The 23121-nt window shown below is 30.3% G+C and overlaps 1 protein-coding gene across 2 annotated transcripts in view; it reads right to left on the bottom strand.

Moving 5' to 3' along the window:
* szt2 (SZT2 subunit of KICSTOR complex) overlaps positions 1-23121 on the bottom strand; it is a 332720-nt gene that overhangs the window by 111448 nt on the left and 198151 nt on the right. For both annotated transcript variants that reach the window (XM_061978415.1, XM_061978416.1), the window contains one exon: positions 18417-18531. In XM_061978415.1, the coding sequence (XP_061834399.1) occupies positions 18417-18531 (115 nt within the window). The remainder of the gene's footprint in view (positions 1-18416; positions 18532-23121) is intronic.

The raw sequence follows: 23121 nt of genomic DNA, 5'->3' as shown, positions 1-23121 counted from the left end.
CCTCGCCAAGGAGCAGCGAGAATACCAAGAAGCGCATATGCCAAATTTTCAAAGAGAACGGCCTACGGATCACGATTGAAGCCAACAAGCAAACCGTCAACTTCCTTGACGTCACTTTCAACCTGAGAAATAACAGCTACCAACCATTCACGAAATCCAACACAACACTCCAATACGTGCACCATGACAGCAACCACCCACCCACCACCACGAAAAGAATACCTACCGGAATTAATAAAAGGCTATCGATGCTGTCATCTAGCAAAGCTGAATTTGACCAAGCAACCCCCCCGTACCAAAAAGCCCTTGATGAAAGCGGATACAATTTCACCCTCACCTATGAACCCACGCCAGGAAACCAACCAAAAAAGAACAGAAAACGAAACGACATCATCTGGTACAACCCCCCATACAGCAAAAACGTCTCAACTAACATTGGCCACAAATTCCTCAGTCTGATTGACAAACACTTTCCCAAAGGCAACACCCTAAGAAAAGTATTCAACAAGAACAACATTAAATTGAGCTACAGCTGTATGAACAATATACGACAAATTATCTCAAACCACAACAAAACAATTGCAAATGAGCCGTCGGCCCCCGGACAGAGCGACCCCAAAACCAACAAAGGCTGCAACTGCCGCAAGAAACCTGATTGCCCTCTCAACGGTGGGTGCTTACAAACATCAGTTGTTTACCAATCTAAGGTAACACGCAAGGACATTAACACATCCGACACATATGTAGGATTAACCGAGGGAGAGTTTAAAACCAGATGGAACAATCACAAGGCTTCTTTCAGGAACCAAAACCTGCGGAATACCACAGAACTCAGCAAACACATTTGGGACCTCAAAGACAATAACGTTGAATATTCAATAACATGGCAAATTCTTGCATCCAGCACACCTTACAATAGTGGTAATAAAAGATGCAACCTATGCTTGAAAGAGAAACTGTTTATCATATACCGTCCAGACCTGTCATCCCTCAACAAGCGCAGCGAAATTGTATCAGCATGCCGCCACAGACGGAAACACCTCCTAGGTAACACATGAGCCAATCACCACACCCCTACGCCAGCCTGTACCCACCCACTCTGTGCCCTATATAAACCATGGTATGTGAATGCTCCCATTAAAATCTCCTGATGATTGAGGGAACCCCTCATGAAACAGGCCTGTAGAGATGAAGTAGTCTTGTGATTTTTTTTCCCACACATACATATATATATATATATATATATATATATATATATATATATATATATATATATATATATATATATATATATATATATATATATATATATATATATATAAATAAAAGAAATACTTGAATTTCAGTGTTCATTTATTTACACATATACACACACATAACACTCATCTACTCATTGTTGAGTTAAGGGTTGAATTGTCCATCCTTGTTCTATTCTCTGTCACTATTTTTCCAACCATGCTGAACACCCTTTCGCAGGTACCCAGAAAGGTTTCGAGTACCACCAAAAAAACGGAATCTCTGAAGACAGTATAAAAATCTGTGTTAAAGGTGTACAAATACTGTTTGTATAATAAGCATGTTATTTTTTTTACAAATGAGGGTTAAGAGTTCAGTACTAAAAAAATTAAAAAAAAAGAATGTGGCTTAAGTACAGTTTTTTAATTGAGCTGCTGCATTTTTTGGTTGGGTTGTTTATTTATTTTGAGTAACTTCTATACATTTCTAAAAGGGAAGGAATGTAATAGAGTGATCTATGTTTGTCTGTTGCCATCTCCTGGTGAATGTTGGCTATAGCGTACTGGGGTTACTTTTTGGTTGGCCAACGATTTACGTGGTGTTGCTGCACCTGACGTCACTCAGGTCCGCATGGAGCTGGAGGGGGCGTGGCTTCCAGCTCCGGCTGAATTTCGGGAGATTTTCGGGAGAAAATTTGTCCCGGGAAGGTTTTCGGGAGAGGCGCTGAATTTCGGGAGTCTCCCGGAAAATCCGGGAGGGTTGGCAAGTATGGTCTACACTCCCACTGGCTCCACAATTCTTACACACACACACACACACACACACACACACACACACACACACACACACACACACACACACACACACACACACACACACACACACACACACACACTGTTATTGAGTAAAATTCCAACTTTTATCATAATATTGCACAAATGTTCAGTTTTTCTTGTAAAATGTTGACTTGCGTTTAGTAAAATAATGACTTTATTATAATACTGCCAAAATTCTACGTTTTTCTTGTGAAATTGTGACCTTTTTCTTGTGAAATTCCAACTCATTTTTCACAACAAGCTTTTTTATATGTGCATAGTATGTATATATTATTCATGTTGTAAATACACTTCTTTATATATCTAGAAAGGCTGGTCCTAAAGAGGGAGGCATTTTTCTCAGGTCTCGAGAAGGTAACAAATACAAAAATGTGTGTAAGAAATTGAAATACGCCCCCTTTGGCCAAAATTAAATAAAAAATACAATAAATATGTATATAGAGACATACTGTAATAACCTGAAGTAAATAATGAAGATTAAAAAACAATTACAATCAAACAAATAAAATAAAATAAAAATGAACTAAAAGCAGTCTTTTTCTCACAATGTGTTGACTTTTTTCTTATAAAATTGGGAACAATTTCTCATATTCTTACTTTTTCTGTAATATTGCAATATTTTCTCATAAAATTATTACTTTTTTATGTAAACTTATTAGTTTTTAATGCAAAATGGTGTCATTTGTCATATAAAATTCAGACTTTTATCTCGTAAAATTGCCAATTTTTTTGTTGTTTTTGTAAAATAGTGACATTTTTTGAGTAAAATTATGACTTTTGTCATCATTTTGCCAAGGCAAATTCCGATTATTATTATAATGTATAAATGTTAACGTTTTCTTACTAAATTGTGACTTTTGTCGAGTAAAATTAGGACTCTTTTCATAAAATTGCCAAAATGTAAAATTGCGACTGTTATTGAGTAAAATTCCAACTTTTATCATAATATTGCACAAATGTTCAGTTTTTCTTGTAAAATGTTGACTTGCGTTTAGTAAAATAACAACTTTTATTATAATACTGCCAAAATTCTACGTTTTTCTTGTGAAATTGTGACCTTTTTCTTGTGAAATTCCAACTCATTTTTCACAACAAGCTTTTTTATATGTGCATAGTATGTATATATTATTCATGTTGTAAATACACTTCTTTATATATCTAGAAAGGCTGGTCCTAAAGAGGAAGGCATTTTTCTCAGGTCTCGAGAAGGTAACAAATACAAAAATGTGTGTAAGAAATTGAAATACGCCTCCTTTGGCCAAAATTAAATAAAAAATACAATAAATATGTATATAGAGACATACTGTAATAACCTGAAGTAAATAATGAAGATTAAAAACCAATTACAAACAAACAATTAAAATAAAATAAAAATAAACTAAAAGCAGTCTTTTTCTCACAATGTGTCGACTTTTTTCTTATAAAATTGGGAACAATTTCTCATATTCTTTCTGTTTCTGTAATATTGCAATATTTTCTCATAAAATTATTTCTTTTTTATATAAACTTATTAGTTTTTAATGCAAAATGGTGTCATTTGTCATATAAAATTCAGACTTTTATCTCGCAAAATTGCCCATTTTTTTTTTGTTTTTGTAAAATAGTGACATTTTTTGAGTAAAATTATGACTTTTGTCATCATTTTGCCAAGGCAAATTCCGATTATTATTATAATATTGCCAAAATGTTAACGTTTTCTTACAAAATTGTGACTTTTGTCGAGTAAAATTAGGACTCTTTTCATAAAGTTGCCAAAATGTTAAGCCTTTCTTGTAAAATTGCGACTGTTGAGTAAAATTCCAACTTTTATCATAATATTGCACAAATGTTCAGTTTTTCTTGTAAAATGTTGACTTGCGTTGAGTAAAATAACGACTTTTATTATAACACTGCCAAAATTCTAAGTTTTTCTTGTGAAATTGTGACCTTTTTCTTGTGAAATTCCAACTCATTTTTCACAACAAGCTTTTTTATATTTGCATAGTATGTATATATTATTAATGTTGTAAATACACTTCTTTATATATCTAGAAAGGCTGGTCCTAAAGAGGGAGGCATTTTTCTCAGGTCTCGAGAAGGTAACAAATACAAAAATGTGTGTAAGAAATTGAAATACGCCCCCTTTGGCCAAAATTAAATAAAAAATACAATAAATATGTATATAGAGACATACTGTAATAACCTGAAGTAAATAATGAAGATTAAAAAACAATTACAATCAAACAAATAAAATAAAATAAAAATGAACTAAAAGCAGTCTTTTTCTCACAATGTGTTGACTTTTTTCTTATAAAATTGGGAACAATTTCTCATATTCTTACTTTTTCTGTAATATTGCAATATTTTCTCATAAAATTATTACTTTTTTATGTAAACTTATTAGTTTTTAATGCAAAATGGTGTCATTTGTCATATAAAATTCAGACTTTTATCTCGTAAAATTGCCAATTTTTTTGTTGTTTTTGTAAAATAGTGACATTTTTTGAGTAAAATTATGACTTTTGTCATCATTTTGCCAAGGCAAATTCCGATTATTATTATAATGTATAAATGTTAACGTTTTCTTACTAAATTGTGACTTTTGTCGAGTAAAATTAGGACTCTTTTCATAAAATTGCCAAAATGTAAAATTGCGACTGTTATTGAGTAAAATTCCAACTTTTATCATAATATTGCACAAATGTTCAGTTTTTCTTGTAAAATGTTGACTTGCGTTTAGTAAAATAACAACTTTTATTATAATACTGCCAAAATTCTACGTTTTTCTTGTGAAATTGTGACCTTTTTCTTGTGAAATTCCAACTCATTTTTCACAACAAGCTTTTTTATATGTGCATAGTATGTATATATTATTCATGTTGTAAATACACTTCTTTATATATCTAGAAAGGCTGGTCCTAAAGAGGAAGGCATTTTTCTCAGGTCTCAAGAGGGTAACAAATACAAAAATGTGTGTAAGAAATTGAAATACGCCTCCTTTGGCCAAAATTAAATAAAAAATACAATAAATATGTATATAGAGACATGCTGTAATAACCTGAAGTAAATAATGAAGATTAAAAACCAATTACAAACAAACAATTAAAATAAAATAAAAATAAACTAAAAGCAGTCTTTTTCTCACAATGTGTCGACTTTTTTCTTATAAAATTGGGAACAATTTCTCATATTCTTTCTGTTTCTGTAATATTGCAATATTTTCTCATAAAATTATTTCTTTTTTATATAAACTTATTAGTTTTTAATGCAAAATGGTGTCATTTGTCATATAAAATTCAGACTTTTATCTCGCAAAATTGCCCATTTTTTTTTTGTTTTTGTAAAATAGTGACATTTTTTGAGTAAAATTATGACTTTTGTCATCATTTTGCCAAGGCAAATTCCGATTATTATTATAATATTGCCAAAATGTTAACGTTTTCTTACAAAATTGTGACTTTTGTCGAGTAAAATTAGGACTCTTTTCATAAAGTTGCCAAAATGTTAAGCCTTTCTTGTAAAATTGCGACTGTTGAGTAAAATTCCAACTTTTATCATAATATTGCACAAATGTTCAGTTTTTCTTGTAAAATGTTGACTTGCGTTGAGTAAAATAACGACTTTTATTATAACACTGCCAAAATTCTAAGTTTTTCTTGTGAAATTGTGACCTTTTTCTTGTGAAATTCCAACTCATTTTTCACAACAAGCTTTTTTATATTTGCATAGTATGTATACATTATTAATGTTGTAAATACACTTCTTTATATATCTAGAAAGGCTGGTCCTAAAGAGGGAGGCATTTTTCTCAGGTCTCGAGAAGGTAACAAATACAAAAATGTGTGTAAGAAATTGAAATACGCCCCCTTTGGCCAAAATTAAATAAAAAATACAATAAATATGTATATAGAGACATACTGTAATAACCTGAAGTAAATAATGAAGATTAAAAAACAATTACAAACAAACAAATAAAATAAAATAAAAATGAACTAAAAGCAGTCTTTTTCTCACAATGTGTTGACTTTTTTCTTATAAAATTGGGAACAATTTCTCATATTCTTACTTTTTCTGTAATATTGCAATATTTTCTCATAAAATTATTACTTTTTTATGTAAACTAATTAGTTTTTAATGCAAAATGGTGTCATTTGTCATATAAAATTCAGACTTTTATCTCGTAAAATTGCCAATTTTTTTTTTTTTTTTGTAAAATAGTGACATTTTTTGAGTAAAATGATGACTTTTGTCATCATTTTGCCAAGGCAAATTCCGATTATTATTATAATATTGCCAAAATGTTAACGTTTTCTTAAAAATTTTTTGACTTTTGTCGAGTAAAATTAGGACTCTTTTCATAAAATTGCCAAAATGTTAAGCCTTTCTTGTAAAATCGCGACTGTTATTAAGTAAAATTCCAACTTTTATCATAATATTGCACAAATGTTCAGTTTTTCTTGTAAAATGTTGACATGCGTTGAGTAAAATAACGACTTTTATTATAATACTGCCAAAATTCTAAGTTTTTCTTGTGAAATTGTGACCTTTTTCTTGTGAAATTCCAACTCATTTTTCACAACAAGCTTTTTTATATTTGCATAGTATGTATATATTATTAATGTTGTAAATACACTTCTTTATATATCTAGAAAGGCTGGTCCTAAAGAGGAAGGCATTTTTCTCAGGTCTCGAGAAGGTAACAAATACAAAAATGTGTGTAAGAAATTGAAATACGCCCCCTTTGGCCAAAATTAAATAAAAAATACAATAAATATGTATATAGAGACATACTGTAATAACCTGAAGTAAATAATGAAGATTAAAAACCAATTACAAACAAATAAAATAAAATAAAAATGAACTAAAAGCAGTCTTTTTCTCACAATATGTTGACTTTTTTCTTATAAAATTGGGAACAATTTCTCATATTCTTTCTTTTTCTGTAATATTGCAATATTTTCTCAAAAAATTATTACTTTTTTATGTAAACTTATTAGTTTTTAATGCAAAATGGTGTCATTTGTAATATAAAATCCAGACTTTTATGTCGCAAAATTGCCAATTTTTTTGTTGTTTTTGTAAAATAGTGACATTTTTTGAGTAAAATGATGACTTTAGGCAAATTCCGATTATTATTATAATTTTGCGAAAATGTTAACGTTTTCTTACAAAATTGTGACTTTTGTCGAGTAAAATTAGGACTCTTTTCATAAAATTGCCAAAATGTTAAGCCTTTCTTGTAAAATTGCGACTGTTATTGAGTAAAATTCCAACTTTTATCATAATATTGCACAAATGTTCAGTTTTTCTTGTAAAATGTTGACTTGCGTTGAGTAAAATAACGACTTTTATTATAATACTGCCAAAATTCTAAGTTTTTCTTGTGAAATTGTGACCTTTTTCTTGTGAAATTCCAACTCATTTTTCACAACAAGCTTTTTTATATGTGCATAGTATGTATATATTATTAATGTTGTAAATACACTTCTTTATATATCTAGAAAGGCTGGTCCTAAAGAGGGAGGCATTTTTCTCAGGTCTCAAGAAGGTAACAAATACAAAAATGTGTGTAAGAAATTAAAATACGCCCCCTATGGCCAAAATTAAATAAAAAATACAATAAATATGTATATAGAGACATACTGTAATAACCTGAAGTAAATAATGAAGATTAAAAAACAATTACAAACAAACAAATAAAATAAAATAAAAATGAACTAAAAGCAGTCTTTTTCTCACAATGTGTTGACTTTTTTCTTATAAAATTGGGAACAATTTCTCATATTCTTACTTTTTCTGTAATATTGCAATATTTTCTCATAAAATTATTACTTTTTTATGTAAACTTATTAGTTTTTAATGCAAAATGGTGTCATTTGTCATATAAAATTCAGACTTTTATCTCGCAAAATTGCCAATTTTTTTGTTGTTTTTGTAAAATAGTGACATTTTTTGAGTAAAATGATGACTTTTGTCATCATTTTGCCAAGGCAAATTCCGATTATTATTATAATATTGCCAAAATGTCAACGTTTTCTTACAAAATTGTGACTTTTGTCGAGTAAAATTAGGACTCTTTTCATAAAATTGCCAAAATGTTAAGCCTTTCTTGTAAAATTGCGACTGTTATTTAGTAAAATTCCAACTTTTATCATAATATTGCACAAATGTTCAGTTTTTCTTGTAAAATGTTGACTTGCGTTGAGTAAAATAACGACTTTTATTATAATACTGCCAAAATTCTAAGTTTTTCTTGTGAAATTGTGACCTTTTTCTTGTGAAATTCCAACTCATTTTTCACAACAAGCTTTTTTATATTTGCATAGTATCTATATATTATTAATGTTGTAAATACACATCTTTATATACCTAGAAAGGCTTGTCCTAAAGAGGTAGTCATTTTTCTCAGGTCTCGAGAAGGTAACAAATACAAAAATGTGTGTAAGAAATTGAAATACGCCCCCTTTGGCCAAAATTAAATAAAAAATACAATAAATATGTATATAGAGACATACTGTAATAACCTGAAGGAAATAATGAAGATTAAAAACCAATTACAAACAAACAATTAAAATAAAATTAAAATAAACTAAAAGCAGTCTTTTTCTCACAATGTGTCGACTTTTTTCTTATAAAATTGGGAACAATTTCTCATATTCTTTCTTTTTCTGTAATATTGCAATATTTTCTCATAAAAGTATTACTTTTATATGTATACTTATTAGTTTTTAATGCAAAATGGTGTCATTCGTCATATAAAATTCAGACTTTTATCTCGCAAAATTGCCAATTTTTTATTTGTTTTTGTAAAATAGTGACATTTTTTGAGTAAAATGATGACTTTTGTCATCATTTTGCCAAGGCAAATTCTGATTATTATTATAATATTGCCAAAATGTCAACGATTTCTTACAAAATTGTGACTTTTGTCGAGTAAAATTAGGACTCTTTTCACAAAATTGCCAAAATGTAAAATTGCGACTGTTATTGAGTAAAATTCCAACTTTTATCATAATATTGCACAAATGTTCAGTTTTTCTTGTAAAATGTTGACTTGCGTTGAGTAATATAACGACTTTTATTATGATACTGCCAAAATTCGAAGTTTTTCTTGTGAAATTGTGACCATTTTCTTGTGAAATTCCAACTCATTTTTCACAACAAGCTTTTTTATATGTGCATAGTATGTATATATTATTAATGTTGTAAATACACATCTTTAAATATCTAGAATGCCTTCCTCTTTAGGACTAGCCTTTTTTCTCAGGTCTCGAGAAGGTAACAAATACAAAAATGTGTGTAAGAAATTGAAATACGCCCCCGTTGGCCAAAATTAAATAAAAAATACAATAAATATGTATATAGAGACATACTGTAATAACCTGAAGTAAATAATGAAGATTAAAAACCAATTACAAACAAACAAATAAAATGAAATAAAAATGAACTAAAAGCAGTCTTTTTCTCACAATGTGTCGACTTTTTTCTTATAAAATTAGGAACAATTTCTCATATTCTTTCTGTTTCTGTAATATTGCAATATTTTCTCATACAATTATCACTTTTTTATGTAAACTTATTAGTTTTTAATGCAAAATGGTGTCATTTGTCATATAAAATTCAGACTTTTATCTCGCAAAATTGCCAATTTTTTTGTTGTTTTTGTAAAATAGTGAAATTTTTTGAGTAAAATGATGACTTTAGTCATCATTTTGCCAAGGCAAATTCCGATTATTATTATAATGTATAAATGTTAACGTTTTCTTACTAAATTGTGACTTTTGTCGAGTAAAATTAGGACTCTTTTCATAAAATTGCCAAAATGTTAAGCCTTTCTTGTAAAATTGCGACTGTTATTGAGTAAAATTCCAACTTTTATCATAATATTGCACAAATGTTCAGTTTTTCTTGTAAAATGTTGATTTGCGTTGAGTAAAATAACGACTTTTCTTATAATACTGACAAAATTCTAAGTTTTTCTTTTGAAATTGTGACCTTTTTCTTGTGAAATTCCAACTCATTTTTCACAACAAGCTTTTTTATATTTGCATAGTATGTATATATTATTCATGTTGTAAATACACTTCTTTATATATCTAGAAAGGCTGGTCCTAAAGAGGGAGGCATTTTTCCTCAGGTCTCGAGAAGGTAACAAATACAAAAATGTGTGTAAGAAATTGAAATACGCCCCCTTTGGCCAAAATTAAATAAAAAATACAATAAATATGTATATAGAGACATACTGTAATAACCTGAAGTAAATAATGAAGATTAAAAACCAATTACAAACAAAAAATTAAATAAAACAAAAAATAAACTAAAAGCAGTCTTTTCCTCAAAGTGTCGACTTTTTTCTTAAAAAATTGGGAAAAATTTCTCATATTCTTTCTTTTTCTGTAATATTGCAATATTTTCTATTAAAATTATAACTTTTTTATGTAAACTTATTAGTTTTTAATGCAAAATGGTGTCATTTGTCATATAAAATTCAGACTTTTATCTCGCAAAATTGCCAATTTTTTTTTGTTTTTGTAAAATAGTGACATTTTTTGAGCAAAATGATGACTTTTGTCATCATTTTGCCAAGGCAAAGTCCGATTATTATTATAATATTGCCAAAATGTTAACGTTTTCTTACAAAATTGTGACTTGTCGAGTAAAATTAGGACTCTTTTCATAAAGTTGCCAAAATGTTAAGCCTTTCTTGTAAAATTGCGACTGTTATTGAGTAAAATTCCAACTTTTATCATAATATTGCACAAATGTTCAGTTTTTCTTGTAAAATGTTGACTTGCGTTGAGTAAAATAACGACTTTTATTATAATACTGACAAAATTCTAAGTTTTTCTTGTGAAATTGTGACCTTTTTCTTGTGAAATTCCAACTCATTTTTCACAACAAGCTTTTTTATATTTGCATAGTATGTATATATTATTCATGTTGTAAATACACTTCTTTATATATCTAGAAAGGCTGGTCCTAAAGAGGAAGGCATTTTTCTCAGGTCTCGAGAAGGTAACAAATACAAAAATGTGTGTAAGAAATTGAAATACGCCCCCTATGGCTAAAATTAAAAAAAAAAAATACAATAAATATGTATATAGAGACATACTGTAATAACCTGAAGTAAATAATGAAGATTAAAAACCAATTACAAACAAATAAAATAAAATTAAAATAAACTAAAAGCAGTCTTTTTCTCACAATGTGTTGACTTTTTTCTTATAAAATTGGGAACAATTTCTCATATTCTTTCTGTTTCTGTAATATTGCAATATTTTCTCATAAAATTATTTCTTTTTTATATAAACTTATTAGTTTTTAATGCAAAATGGTGACATTTGTCATATAAAATTCAGACTTTTATCTCGCAAAATTGCCATTTTTTTTTTTTTTTTGTAAAATAGTGACATTTTTTGAGTAAAATGATGACTTTTGTCATCATTTTGCCAAGGCAAATTCCGATTATTATTATAATATTGACAAAATGTCAACGTTTTCTTACAAAATTGTGACTTTTGTCGAGTAAAATTAGGACTCTTTTCATAAAATTGCCAAAATGTTAAGCCTTTCTTGTAAAATTGTGACTGTTATTTAGTAAAATTCCAACTTTTATCATAATATTGCACAAATGTTCAGTTTTTCTTGTAAAATGTTGACTTGCGTTGAGTAAAATAACGACTTTTATTATAATACTGCCAAAATTCTACGTTTTTCTTGTGAAATTGTGACCTTTTTCTTGTGAAATTCAAACTCATTTTTCACAACAAGCTTTTTTATATGTGCATAGTATGTATATATTATTAAAGTTGTAAATACACATCTTTATATATCTAGAATGCCTTCCTCTTTAGGACTAGCCTTTTTTCTCAGGTCTCGAGAAGATAACAAATACAAAAATGTTTGTAAGAAATTGAAATACGCCCCCTTTGGCCAAAATTAAATAAAAAAATACAATAAATATGTATATAGAGACATACTGTAATAACCTGAAGGAAATAATGAAGATTAAAAACCAATTACAAACAAATAAAATAAAATAAAAATGAACTAAAAGCAGTCTTTTTCTCACTATGTGTCGACTTTTTTCTTATAAAATTGGGAACAATTTCTCATATTCTTTCTTTTTCTGTAATATTGCAATATTTTCTCAAAAAATTATTACTTTTTTATGTAAACTTATTAGTTTTTAATGCAAAATGGTGTCATTTGTCATAAAAAATTTAGACATTTTTAATCTCGCAAAATTGCCAATTTTTTGTTTTTGTAAAATAGTGACATTTTTTGAGTAAAATGATGACTTTTGTCATCATTTTGCCAAGGCAAATTCCGATTATTATTATAATATTGCCAAAATGTTAACGTTTTCTTACAAAATTGTGACTTTTGTCGAGTAAAATTAGGACTCTTTTCATAAAATTGCCAAAATGTTAAGCCTTTCTTGTAAAATTGCGACTGTTATTGAGTAAAATTCCAACTTTTATCATAATATTGCACAAATGTTCAGTTTTTCTTGTAAAATGTTGACTTGCGTTGAGTAAAATAACGACTTTTATTATAATACTGCCAAAATTCTAAGTTTTTCTTGTGAAATTGTGACCTTTTTCTTGTGAAATTCCAACTCATTTTTCACAACAAGCTTTTTTATATTTGCATAGTATCTATATATTATTAATGTTGTAAATACACATCTTTATATACCTAGAAAGGCTTGTCCTAAAGAGGTAGTCATTTTTCTCAGGTCTCGAGAAGGTAACAAATACAAAAATGTGTGTAAGAAATTGAAATACGCCCCCTTTGGCCAAAATTAAATAAAAAATACAATAAATATGTATATAGAGACATACTGTAATAACCTGAAGGAAATAATGAAGATTAAAAACCAATTACAAACAAACAATTAAAATAAAATTAAAATAAACTAAAAGCAGTCTTTTTCTCACAATGTGTCGACTTTTTTCTTATAAAATTGGGAACAATTTCTCATATTCTTTCTTTTTCTGTAATATTGCAATATTTTCTCATAAAAGTATTACTTTTATATGTATACTTATTAGTTTTTAATGCAAAATGGTGTCATTCGTCATATAAAATTCAGACTTTTATCTCGCAAAATTGCCAATTTTTTATTTGTTTTTGTAAAATAGTGACATTTTTTGAGTAAAATGATGACTTTTGTCATCATTTTGCCAAGGCAAATTCTGATTATTATTATAATATTGCCAAAATGTCAACGATTTCTTACAAAATTGTGACTTTTGTCGAGTAAAATTAGGACTCTTTTCACAAAATTGCCAAAATGTAAAATTGCGACTGTTATTGAGTAAAATTCCAACTTTTATCATAATATTGCACAAATGTTCAGTTTTTCTTGTAAAATGTTGACTTGCGTTGAGTAATATAACGACTTTTATTATGATACTGCCAAAATTCGAAGTTTTTCTTGTGAAATTGTGACCATTTTCTTGTGAAATTCCAACTCATTTTTCACAACAAGCTTTTTTATATGTGCATAGTATGTATATATTATTAATGTTGTAAATACACATCTTTAAATATCTAGAATGCCTTCCTCTTTAGGACTAGCCTTTTTTCTCAGGTCTCGAGAAGGTAACAAATACAAAAATGTGTGTAAGAAATTGAAATACGCCCCCGTTGGCCAAAATTAAATAAAAAATACAATAAATATGTATATAGAGACATACTGTAATAACCTGAAGTAAATAATGAAGATTAAAAACCAATTACAAACAAACAAATAAAATGAAATAAAAATGAACTAAAAGCAGTCTTTTTCTCACAATGTGTCGACTTTTTTCTTATAAAATTAGGAACAATTTCTCATATTCTTTCTGTTTCTGTAATATTGCAATATTTTCTCATACAATTATCACTTTTTTATGTAAACTTATTAGTTTTTAATGCAAAATGGTGTCATTTGTCATATAAAATTCAGACTTTTATCTCGCAAAATTGCCAATTTTTTTGTTGTTTTTGTAAAATAGTGAAATTTTTTGAGTAAAATGATGACTTTAGTCATCATTTTGCCAAGGCAAATTCCGATTATTATTATAATGTATAAATGTTAACGTTTTCTTACTAAATTGTGACTTTTGTCGAGTAAAATTAGGACTCTTTTCATAAAATTGCCAAAATGTTAAGCCTTTCTTGTAAAATTGCGACTGTTATTGAGTAAAATTCCAACTTTTATCATAATATTGCACAAATGTTCAGTTTTTCTTGTAAAATGTTGATTTGCGTTGAGTAAAATAACGACTTTTCTTATAATACTGACAAAATTCTAAGTTTTTCTTTTGAAATTGTGACCTTTTTCTTGTGAAATTCCAACTCATTTTTCACAACAAGCTTTTTTATATTTGCATAGTATGTATATATTATTCATGTTGTAAATACACTTCTTTATATATCTAGAAAGGCTGGTCCTAAAGAGGGAGGCATTTTTCCTCAGGTCTCGAGAAGGTAACAAATACAAAAATGTGTGTAAGAAATTGAAATACGCCCCCTTTGGCCAAAATTAAATAAAAAATACAATAAATATGTATATAGAGACATACTGTAATAACCTGAAGTAAATAATGAAGATTAAAAACCAATTACAAACAAAAAATTAAATAAAACAAAAAATAAACTAAAAGCAGTCTTTTCCTCAAAGTGTCGACTTTTTTCTTAAAAAATTGGGAAAAATTTCTCATATTCTTTCTTTTTCTGTAATATTGCAATATTTTCTATTAAAATTATAACTTTTTTATGTAAACTTATTAGTTTTTAATGCAAAATGGTGTCATTTGTCATATAAAATTCAGACTTTTATCTCGCAAAATTGCCAATTTTTTTTTGTTTTTGTAAAATAGTGACATTTTTTGAGCAAAATGATGACTTTTGTCATCATTTTGCCAAGGCAAAGTCCGATTATTATTATAATATTGCCAAAATGTTAACGTTTTCTTACAAAATTGTGACTTGTCGAGTAAAATTAGGACTCTTTTCATAAAGTTGCCAAAATGTTAAGCCTTTCTTGTAAAATTGCGACTGTTATTGAGTAAAATTCCAACTTTTATCATAATATTGCACAAATGTTCAGTTTTTCTTGTAAAATGTTGACTTGCGTTGAGTAAAATAACGACTTTTATTATAATACTGACAAAATTCTAAGTTTTTCTTGTGAAATTGTGACCTTTTTCTTGTGAAATTCCAACTCATTTTTCACAACAAGCTTTTTTATATTTGCATAGTATGTATATATTATTCATGTTGTAAATACACTTCTTTATATATCTAGAAAGGCTGGTCCTAAAGAGGAAGGCATTTTTCTCAGGTCTCGAGAAGGTAACAAATACAAAAATGTGTGTAAGAAATTGAAATACGCCCCCTATGGCTAAAATTAAAAAAAAAAAATACAATAAATATGTATATAGAGACATACTGTAATAACCTGAAGTAAATAATGAAGATTAAAAACCAATTACAAACAAATAAAATAAAATTAAAATAAACTAAAAGCAGTCTTTTTCTCACAATGTGTTGACTTTTTTCTTATAAAATTGGGAACAATTTCTCATATTCTTTCTGTTTCTGTAATATTGCAATATTTTCTCATAAAATTATTTCTTTTTTATATAAACTTATTAGTTTTTAATGCAAAATGGTGACATTTGTCATATAAAATTCAGACTTTTATCTCGCAAAATTGCCATTTTTTTTTTTTTTTTGTAAAATAGTGACATTTTTTGAGTAAAATGATGACTTTTGTCATCATTTTGCCAAGGCAAATTCCGATTATTATTATAATATTGACAAAATGTCAACGTTTTCTTACAAAATTGTGACTTTTGTCGAGTAAAATTAGGACTCTTTTCATAAAATTGCCAAAATGTTAAGCCTTTCTTGTAAAATTGTGACTGTTATTTAGTAAAATTCCAACTTTTATCATAATATTGCACAAATGTTCAGTTTTTCTTGTAAAATGTTGACTTGCGTTGAGTAAAATAACGACTTTTATTATAATACTGCCAAAATTCTACGTTTTTCTTGTGAAATTGTGACCTTTTTCTTGTGAAATTCAAACTCATTTTTCACAACAAGCTTTTTTATATGTGCATAGTATGTATATATTATTAAAGTTGTAAATACACATCTTTATATATCTAGAATGCCTTCCTCTTTAGGACTAGCCTTTTTTCTCAGGTCTCGAGAAGATAACAAATACAAAAATGTTTGTAAGAAATTGAAATACGCCCCCTTTGGCCAAAATTAAATAAAAAAATACAATAAATATGTATATAGAGACATACTGTAATAACCTGAAGGAAATAATGAAGATTAAAAACCAATTACAAACAAATAAAATAAAATAAAAATGAACTAAAAGCAGTCTTTTTCTCACTATGTGTCGACTTTTTTCTTATAAAATTGGGAACAATTTCTCATATTCTTTCTTTTTCTGTAATATTGCAATATTTTCTCAAAAAATTATTACTTTTTTATGTAAACTTATTAGTTTTTAATGCAAAATGGTGTCATTTGTCATAAAAAATTTAGACATTTTTAATCTCGCAAAATTGCCAATTTTTTGTTTTTGTAAAATAGTGACATTTTTTGAGTAAAATGATGACTTTTGTCATCATTTTGCCAAGGCAAATTCCGATTATTATTATAATATTGCCAAAATGTTAACGTTTTCTTACAAAATTGTGACTTTTGTCGAGTAAAATTAGGACTCTTTTCATAAAATTGCCAAAATGTTAAGCCTTTCTTGTAAAATTGCGACTGTTATTGAGTAAAATTCCAACTTTTATCATAATATTGCACAAATGTTCAGTTTTTCTTGTAAAATGTTGACTTGCGTTGAGTAAAATAACGACTTCTTTATAATACTGCCAAAATTCTAAGTTTTCTTGTGAAATTGTGACCTTTTTCTTGTGAAATTCCAACTCATTTTTCACAACAAGCTTTTTTATATTTGCATAGTATGTATATATTATTAATGTTGTAAATACACTTCTTTATATATCTAGAAAGGCTGGTCCTAAAGAGGGAGGCATTTTTCTCAGGTCTCAAGAAGGTAACAAATACAAAAATGTGTGTAAGAAATTGAAATACGCCCCCGTTGGCCAAAATTAAATAAAAAATACAATAAATATGTATATAGAGACATACTGTAATAACCTGAAGGAAATAATGAAGATTAAAAACCAATTACAAACAAACAAAAAAATTAAAATTAAAATTCACTAAAAGCAGTCTTTTTCTCACAATGTGTTGACTTTTTTCTTATAAAATTGGGAACAATTTCTCATATTCTTTCTGTTTCTGTAATATTGCAATATTTTCTATTAAAATTATAACTTTTTTTATGTAAACTTAGTTTTTAATGCAAAATGGTGACATTTGTCATATAAAATTCAGACTTTTATCTCGCAAAATTGCCAATTTTTTTGTTTTTTGTAAAATAGTGACATTTTTTGAGTAAAATGATGACTTTTGTCATCATTTTGCCAAGGCAAATTCCGATTATTATTATAATATTGCCAAAATGTTAACGTTTTCTTACAAAATTGTGACTTTTGTCGAGTAAAATTAGGACTCTTTTCATAAAATTGCCAAAATGTTAAGCCTTTCTTGTAAAATTGCGACTGTTATTGAGTAAAATTCCAACTTTTATCATAATATTGCACAAATGTTCAGTTTTTCTTGTAAAATGTTGACTTGCGTTGAGTAAAATAACGACTTTTATTATAATACTGCCAAAATTCTAAGTTTTTCTTGTGAAATTGTGACCTTTTTCTTGTGAAATTCCAACTCATTTTTCACAACAAGCTTTTTTATATTTGCATAGTATGTATATATTATTCATGTTGTAAATACACTTCTTTATATATCTAGAAAGGCTGGTCCTAAAGAGGAAGGCATTTTTCTCAGGTCTCGAGAAGGTAACAAATACAAAAATGTGTGTAAGAAATTGAAATGCGCCCCCTATGGCCAAAATTTAATAAAAAATACAATAAATATGTATATAGAGACATACTGTAATAACCTGAAGTAAATAATGAAGATTAAAAACCAATTACAAACAAATAAATAAAATAAAATAAAAATGAACTAAAAGCAGTCTTTTTCTCACAATGTGTCGACTTTTTTCTTATAAAATTGGGAACAATTTCTCATATTCTTCCTGTTTCTGTAATATTGCAATATTTTCTCATACAATTATCACTTTTTTATGTAAACTTATTAGTTTTTAATGCAAAATGGTGTCATTTGTCATATAAAATTATTTTTGTGCTGCTGATGACATGTACATGCAGGGCGATATCACACATCAAGAGTGTTTTTTTTTTTGCCTACCACAAGGTCCTCGGAGAACAGCGGCTCCTGACTCCTTGCCAGGCCGATGGAGCGACTCACCTGGAGGCCTCCGTCCATGTCGGAGTACTTCCCTGCCAGAGACGTCTCGTAAAGTCTGGAATGGAACGAGCAGCGAGTGTTGGCCGAATATCCATATTGCCGATACATTGTGTGATAAACAATATATTCAATTCAATATTCATTATCAACACACTTGCCAACCTTGAGACCTCCGATTTCGGGAGGTGGCCTTTTATTTATATATATATATATATATATATATATATATATATATATATATATATATATATATATATATATATATATATACAGTGGGGCAAAAAAGTATTTAGTCAGCCACGATTGTGCAAGTTCTCCCACTTAAAATGATGACAGAGGTCTGTAATTTTCATCATAGGTACACTTCAACTGTGAGAGACAGAATGTGGGAAAAAAAATCCAGGAATTCACATTGTAGGAATTTTAAAGAATTTATTTGTAAATTATGGTGGAAAATAAGTATTTGGTCACTTCAAACAAGGAAGATCTCTGGCTCTCACAGACCTGTAACTTCTTCTTTAAAAAGCTCTTCTGTCCTCCACTTGTTACCTGTATTAATGGCACCTGTTTGAACTGGTTATCTGTATAAAAGACACCTGTCCACAGCCTCAAACAGTCAGACTCTAAACTCCACTATGGCCAAGACCAAAGAGCTGTCGAAGGACACCAGGAAAAGAATTGTAGACCTGCACCAGACTGTGAAGAGTGAATCTGCAATAGGCAAGCAGCTTGGTGTGAAAAAATCAACTGTGGGAGCAATTATCAGAAAATGGAAGACATACAAAACCACTGATAATCTCCCTCGATCTGGGGCTCCACGCAAGATCTCATCCCGTGGGGTCAAAATGATCATGAGAACGGGGAGCAAAAATCCCAGAACCACACGGGGGGACCTGGTCAATGACCTACAGAGAGCTGGGACCAAAGTAACAAAGGTTACCATCAGTAACACACTACGCCGACAGGGAATCAAATCCTGCGGTGCCAGACGTGTCCCCCTGCTTAAGCCAGTGCATGTCCAGGCCCGCCTGAAGTTTGCCAGAGAGCACATGGATGATACAGCAGAGGATTGGGAGAATGTCATGTGGTCAGATGAAACCAAAATAGAACTTTTTGGTATAAACTCAACTCGTCGTGTTTGGAGGAAGAAGAATACTGAGTTGCATCCCAAGAACACCATACCTACTGTGAAGCATGGGGGTGGAAACATCATGCTTTGGGGCTGTTTTTCTGCCAAGGGGACAGGCCGACTGATCCGTGTTAAGGAAAGAATGAATGGGGCCATGTATCGTGAGATTTTGAGCCAAAACCTCCTTCCATCAGTGAGAGCTTTAAAGATGAAACGTGGCTGGGTCTTCCAGCATGATGATGCCAAACACACCGCCCGGGCAACGAAGGAGTGGCTCCGTAAGAAGCATTTGAAAGTCCTGGAGTGGCCTAGCCAGTCTCCAGACTTCAACCCCATAGAAAATCTGTGGAGGGAGTTGAAAGTCCGTGTTGCCCGGTGAGAGCCCCAAAACATCACTGCTCTCGAGAAGATCTGCATGGAGGAATGGGCCAAAATACCAGCTACTGTGTGCGCAAACCTGGTAAAGACCTATAGTAATCGCTTGACCTCTGTTATTGCCAACAAAGGTTATATTACAAAGTATTGAGTTGAATTTTTGTTATTGACCAAATACTTATTTTCCACCATAATTTACAAATAAATTCTTTAAAAATCCTACAATGTGAATTCCTGGATTTTTTTTTCACATTCTGTCTCTCACAGTTGAAGTGTACCTATGATGAAAATTACATACCTCTGTCATCATTTTAAGTGGGAGAACTTGCACAATCGTGGCTGACTAAATACTTTTTTGCCCCACTGTATATATATATATATATATATATATATATATATATATATATATATATATATGAAATACTTGACTTGGTGAATTCTAGCTGTAAATATACCCCTCCCCTCTTAGCCCCGCCCCCAACCACGCCCCCGCCCCACCCCCCACCCCCCACCTCCCGAAATCGGAGGTCTCAAGGTTGGCAAGTATGGTCCAACTCTTAATTACCGATTCCGATATCAAGCGATACCGATATATACAGTGGTGGAATGAACACATTATTATGCCTAATTTTGTTGTGATGCTCCGCTGGATGCATTAAACAATGTAACAAGGTTTTCCAAAATAAATCAACTCAAGTTATGTAAAAAAAAATGCCAACATGGCACTGCCATATTTATTATTGAAGTCACAAAGTGCATTATTTTTTTTTAACATGCCTCAAAACAGCAGCTTGGAATTTGGGACATGCTCTCCCTGAGAGAGCATGAGGAGGTTAAGAGGGGAAGAGAGGGGGGTTTGTATTGTAGCGTCCCGGAAGAGTTAGTGCTGCAAGGGGTTCTGGGTATTTGTTCTGTTGTGATACGGTGCGGATGTTCTCCCGGAATGTGTTTGTCATTCTTGTTTGTGGCGCATATTTGTAACAGTGTTAAAGTTGTTTGTACGGCCACCCCCAGTGTGACCTGTATGGCTGTTGACCAAGTATGCGTGCATTCACTTGTGTGTGTGAAAAGCCGTAGATATTATGTGACTGTGTCGGCACGCAAAGGCAGTGCCTTTAAGGTTTATTGGCGCTCTGTACTTCTCCTTACGTCCGTGTACACAGCGGCCTTTTAAAAAGTCATGCATTTTACTTTTTGAAACCGATACCGATAATTTTGAAACCGATAATTTCCGATATTACATTTCAAAGCATTTATCGGACGATAATATCGGCAGTCCGATATTATTGGACATCCCTAGTTGTCAATATTCAGTGTTTTATCCTTCATAGTTAATATTGTAAATCCCACATTCTTTATTTTCATGTACATTCTGGGTGTCTTATTCAGTAAAAAAAAGGAAAAATTCCATTGTAGTTTTTTAAGTCGGTCTGTCATAACGTTTTTAGCTTTCAATCCGACATTACTGTGAGTTTTTGTATTAGTGTTCCTAAAATGAAGACCCAAGCACACATAATGTACTGCAGATTGTCACAGCTTACATATGTATGTATATATATATGTATACATAGATAGATAGATATACTAGCCCCCAGACACATTTTTTTCCTCTAAATTTGGCCCCCCCGAGTCAAAATAATTGCTCAGGCCTGCTATAGAGTGTGAACTGATGGTACAAATACGATCATACATCCGCAGCCAAGGGAGGAGCGACATGAAACCACCTTTAAAAGGCTTCTATTGTGATTGATAATCATACTTGCCAACCCTCCCGGATTTTCCGGGAGACTCCCGAAATTCATCGCCTCTCCCGAAAACCTCCCGGGACAAATTTTCTCCCAAAAATCTCCCGAAATTCAGGCGGAGCTGGAGACAACGCCCCCTCCAGCTCCATGCGGACCTGAGTGACGTGTTGACAGCCTGTTCTCACGTCTGCTTTCCCACAATATAAACAGCTAATGATGGAGGGCGAGTTCTTGGTTTCTTATGTGGGTTTATTGTTAGGCAGTTTCATTAACGTCCTCCCAGCGCGGCAACAACACACAACAACAGCAATCACGTTTTTGTCTACCGTAAAGCAGTTGGTCTGCCGTAAACAGCAATGTTGTGACACTTTTAAACAGGACAATACTGCCATCTACTGTACATGCATATGTGACCCACCCATAATGTGTCACATTTTTGTGTTGATTTATTTATTTTATTTTGTGGTTTGAATTCGTTTTTGGAGCTGTCATTACACATTTATCAGTATTCACATTGGTCAGTAGGGGGCAGTAGGGCATTTCTTCCCAATTGAATGCTATCACCTGCAGACCGGAAGTGTCTTGTCATTCTGATGAGTGCGACCAGTCTGTGAACAATTGAAACGTCCTGTGTGCTTTTTCCTCCTGTATAACAGGTTAGTTTTGGTGAATCAACTCACTGAATAATATCCATGTGATCTTTATAAGTTTAAGTACACATTCTGATGGTGGAGCCTAACTCTAAAGTGTTTGTGAGTTGTAGTTTGTATTTGTGAATGAATCCAGTGCACAGCTGCAGTAATCAATACGGCGACGTGAGTGCGCAATGTTTATAAAGGAACTTCTCATCCTAATTCAGACTCCCAAATTAGAGCTCCCGTTTTCTTATTGATTTTATAATGTATATTTGTACAATGTGTGTGTTCTGAAATAGTGACAGAGAATAGAACAAGGATGGACAATTCAACCCTTAACTCAATGAGTAGATGAGTGTTATGTGTGTGTATGTGTAAATAAATGATCACTGAAATTCAAGTATTTCTTTTATTTATTTATACGTATATATATATATATATATATATATATATATATATATATATATGTATATGTAATAAAATAAATATATATAGCTAGAATTCACTGAAAGTCAGGTTTCGAGTACCACCAAAAAAACGGAATCTCTGAAGACAGTATAAAAATCTGTGTTAAAGGTGTACAAATACTGTTTGTATAATAAGCATGTTATTTTTTACAAATGAGGGTTAGAGTTCAGTACTAAAAAAAAAGAAAAAAAGAATGTGGCTTAGTACAGTTTTTTAATTGAGCTGCTGCATTTTTTGGTTGGGTTGTTTATTTATTTTGAGTAACTTCTATACATTTCTAAAAGGGAAGGAAT

Source organism: Nerophis lumbriciformis, linkage group LG18 (genome assembly GCF_033978685.3).
Source record: "Nerophis lumbriciformis linkage group LG18, RoL_Nlum_v2.1, whole genome shotgun sequence".
In the NCBI taxonomy this organism is placed as follows: Eukaryota; Metazoa; Chordata; class Actinopteri; order Syngnathiformes; family Syngnathidae; genus Nerophis; species Nerophis lumbriciformis.
The sequence above is the reverse complement of the archived record's forward strand: the minus strand, read 5'-3'. Positions and strand labels throughout refer to the sequence as shown.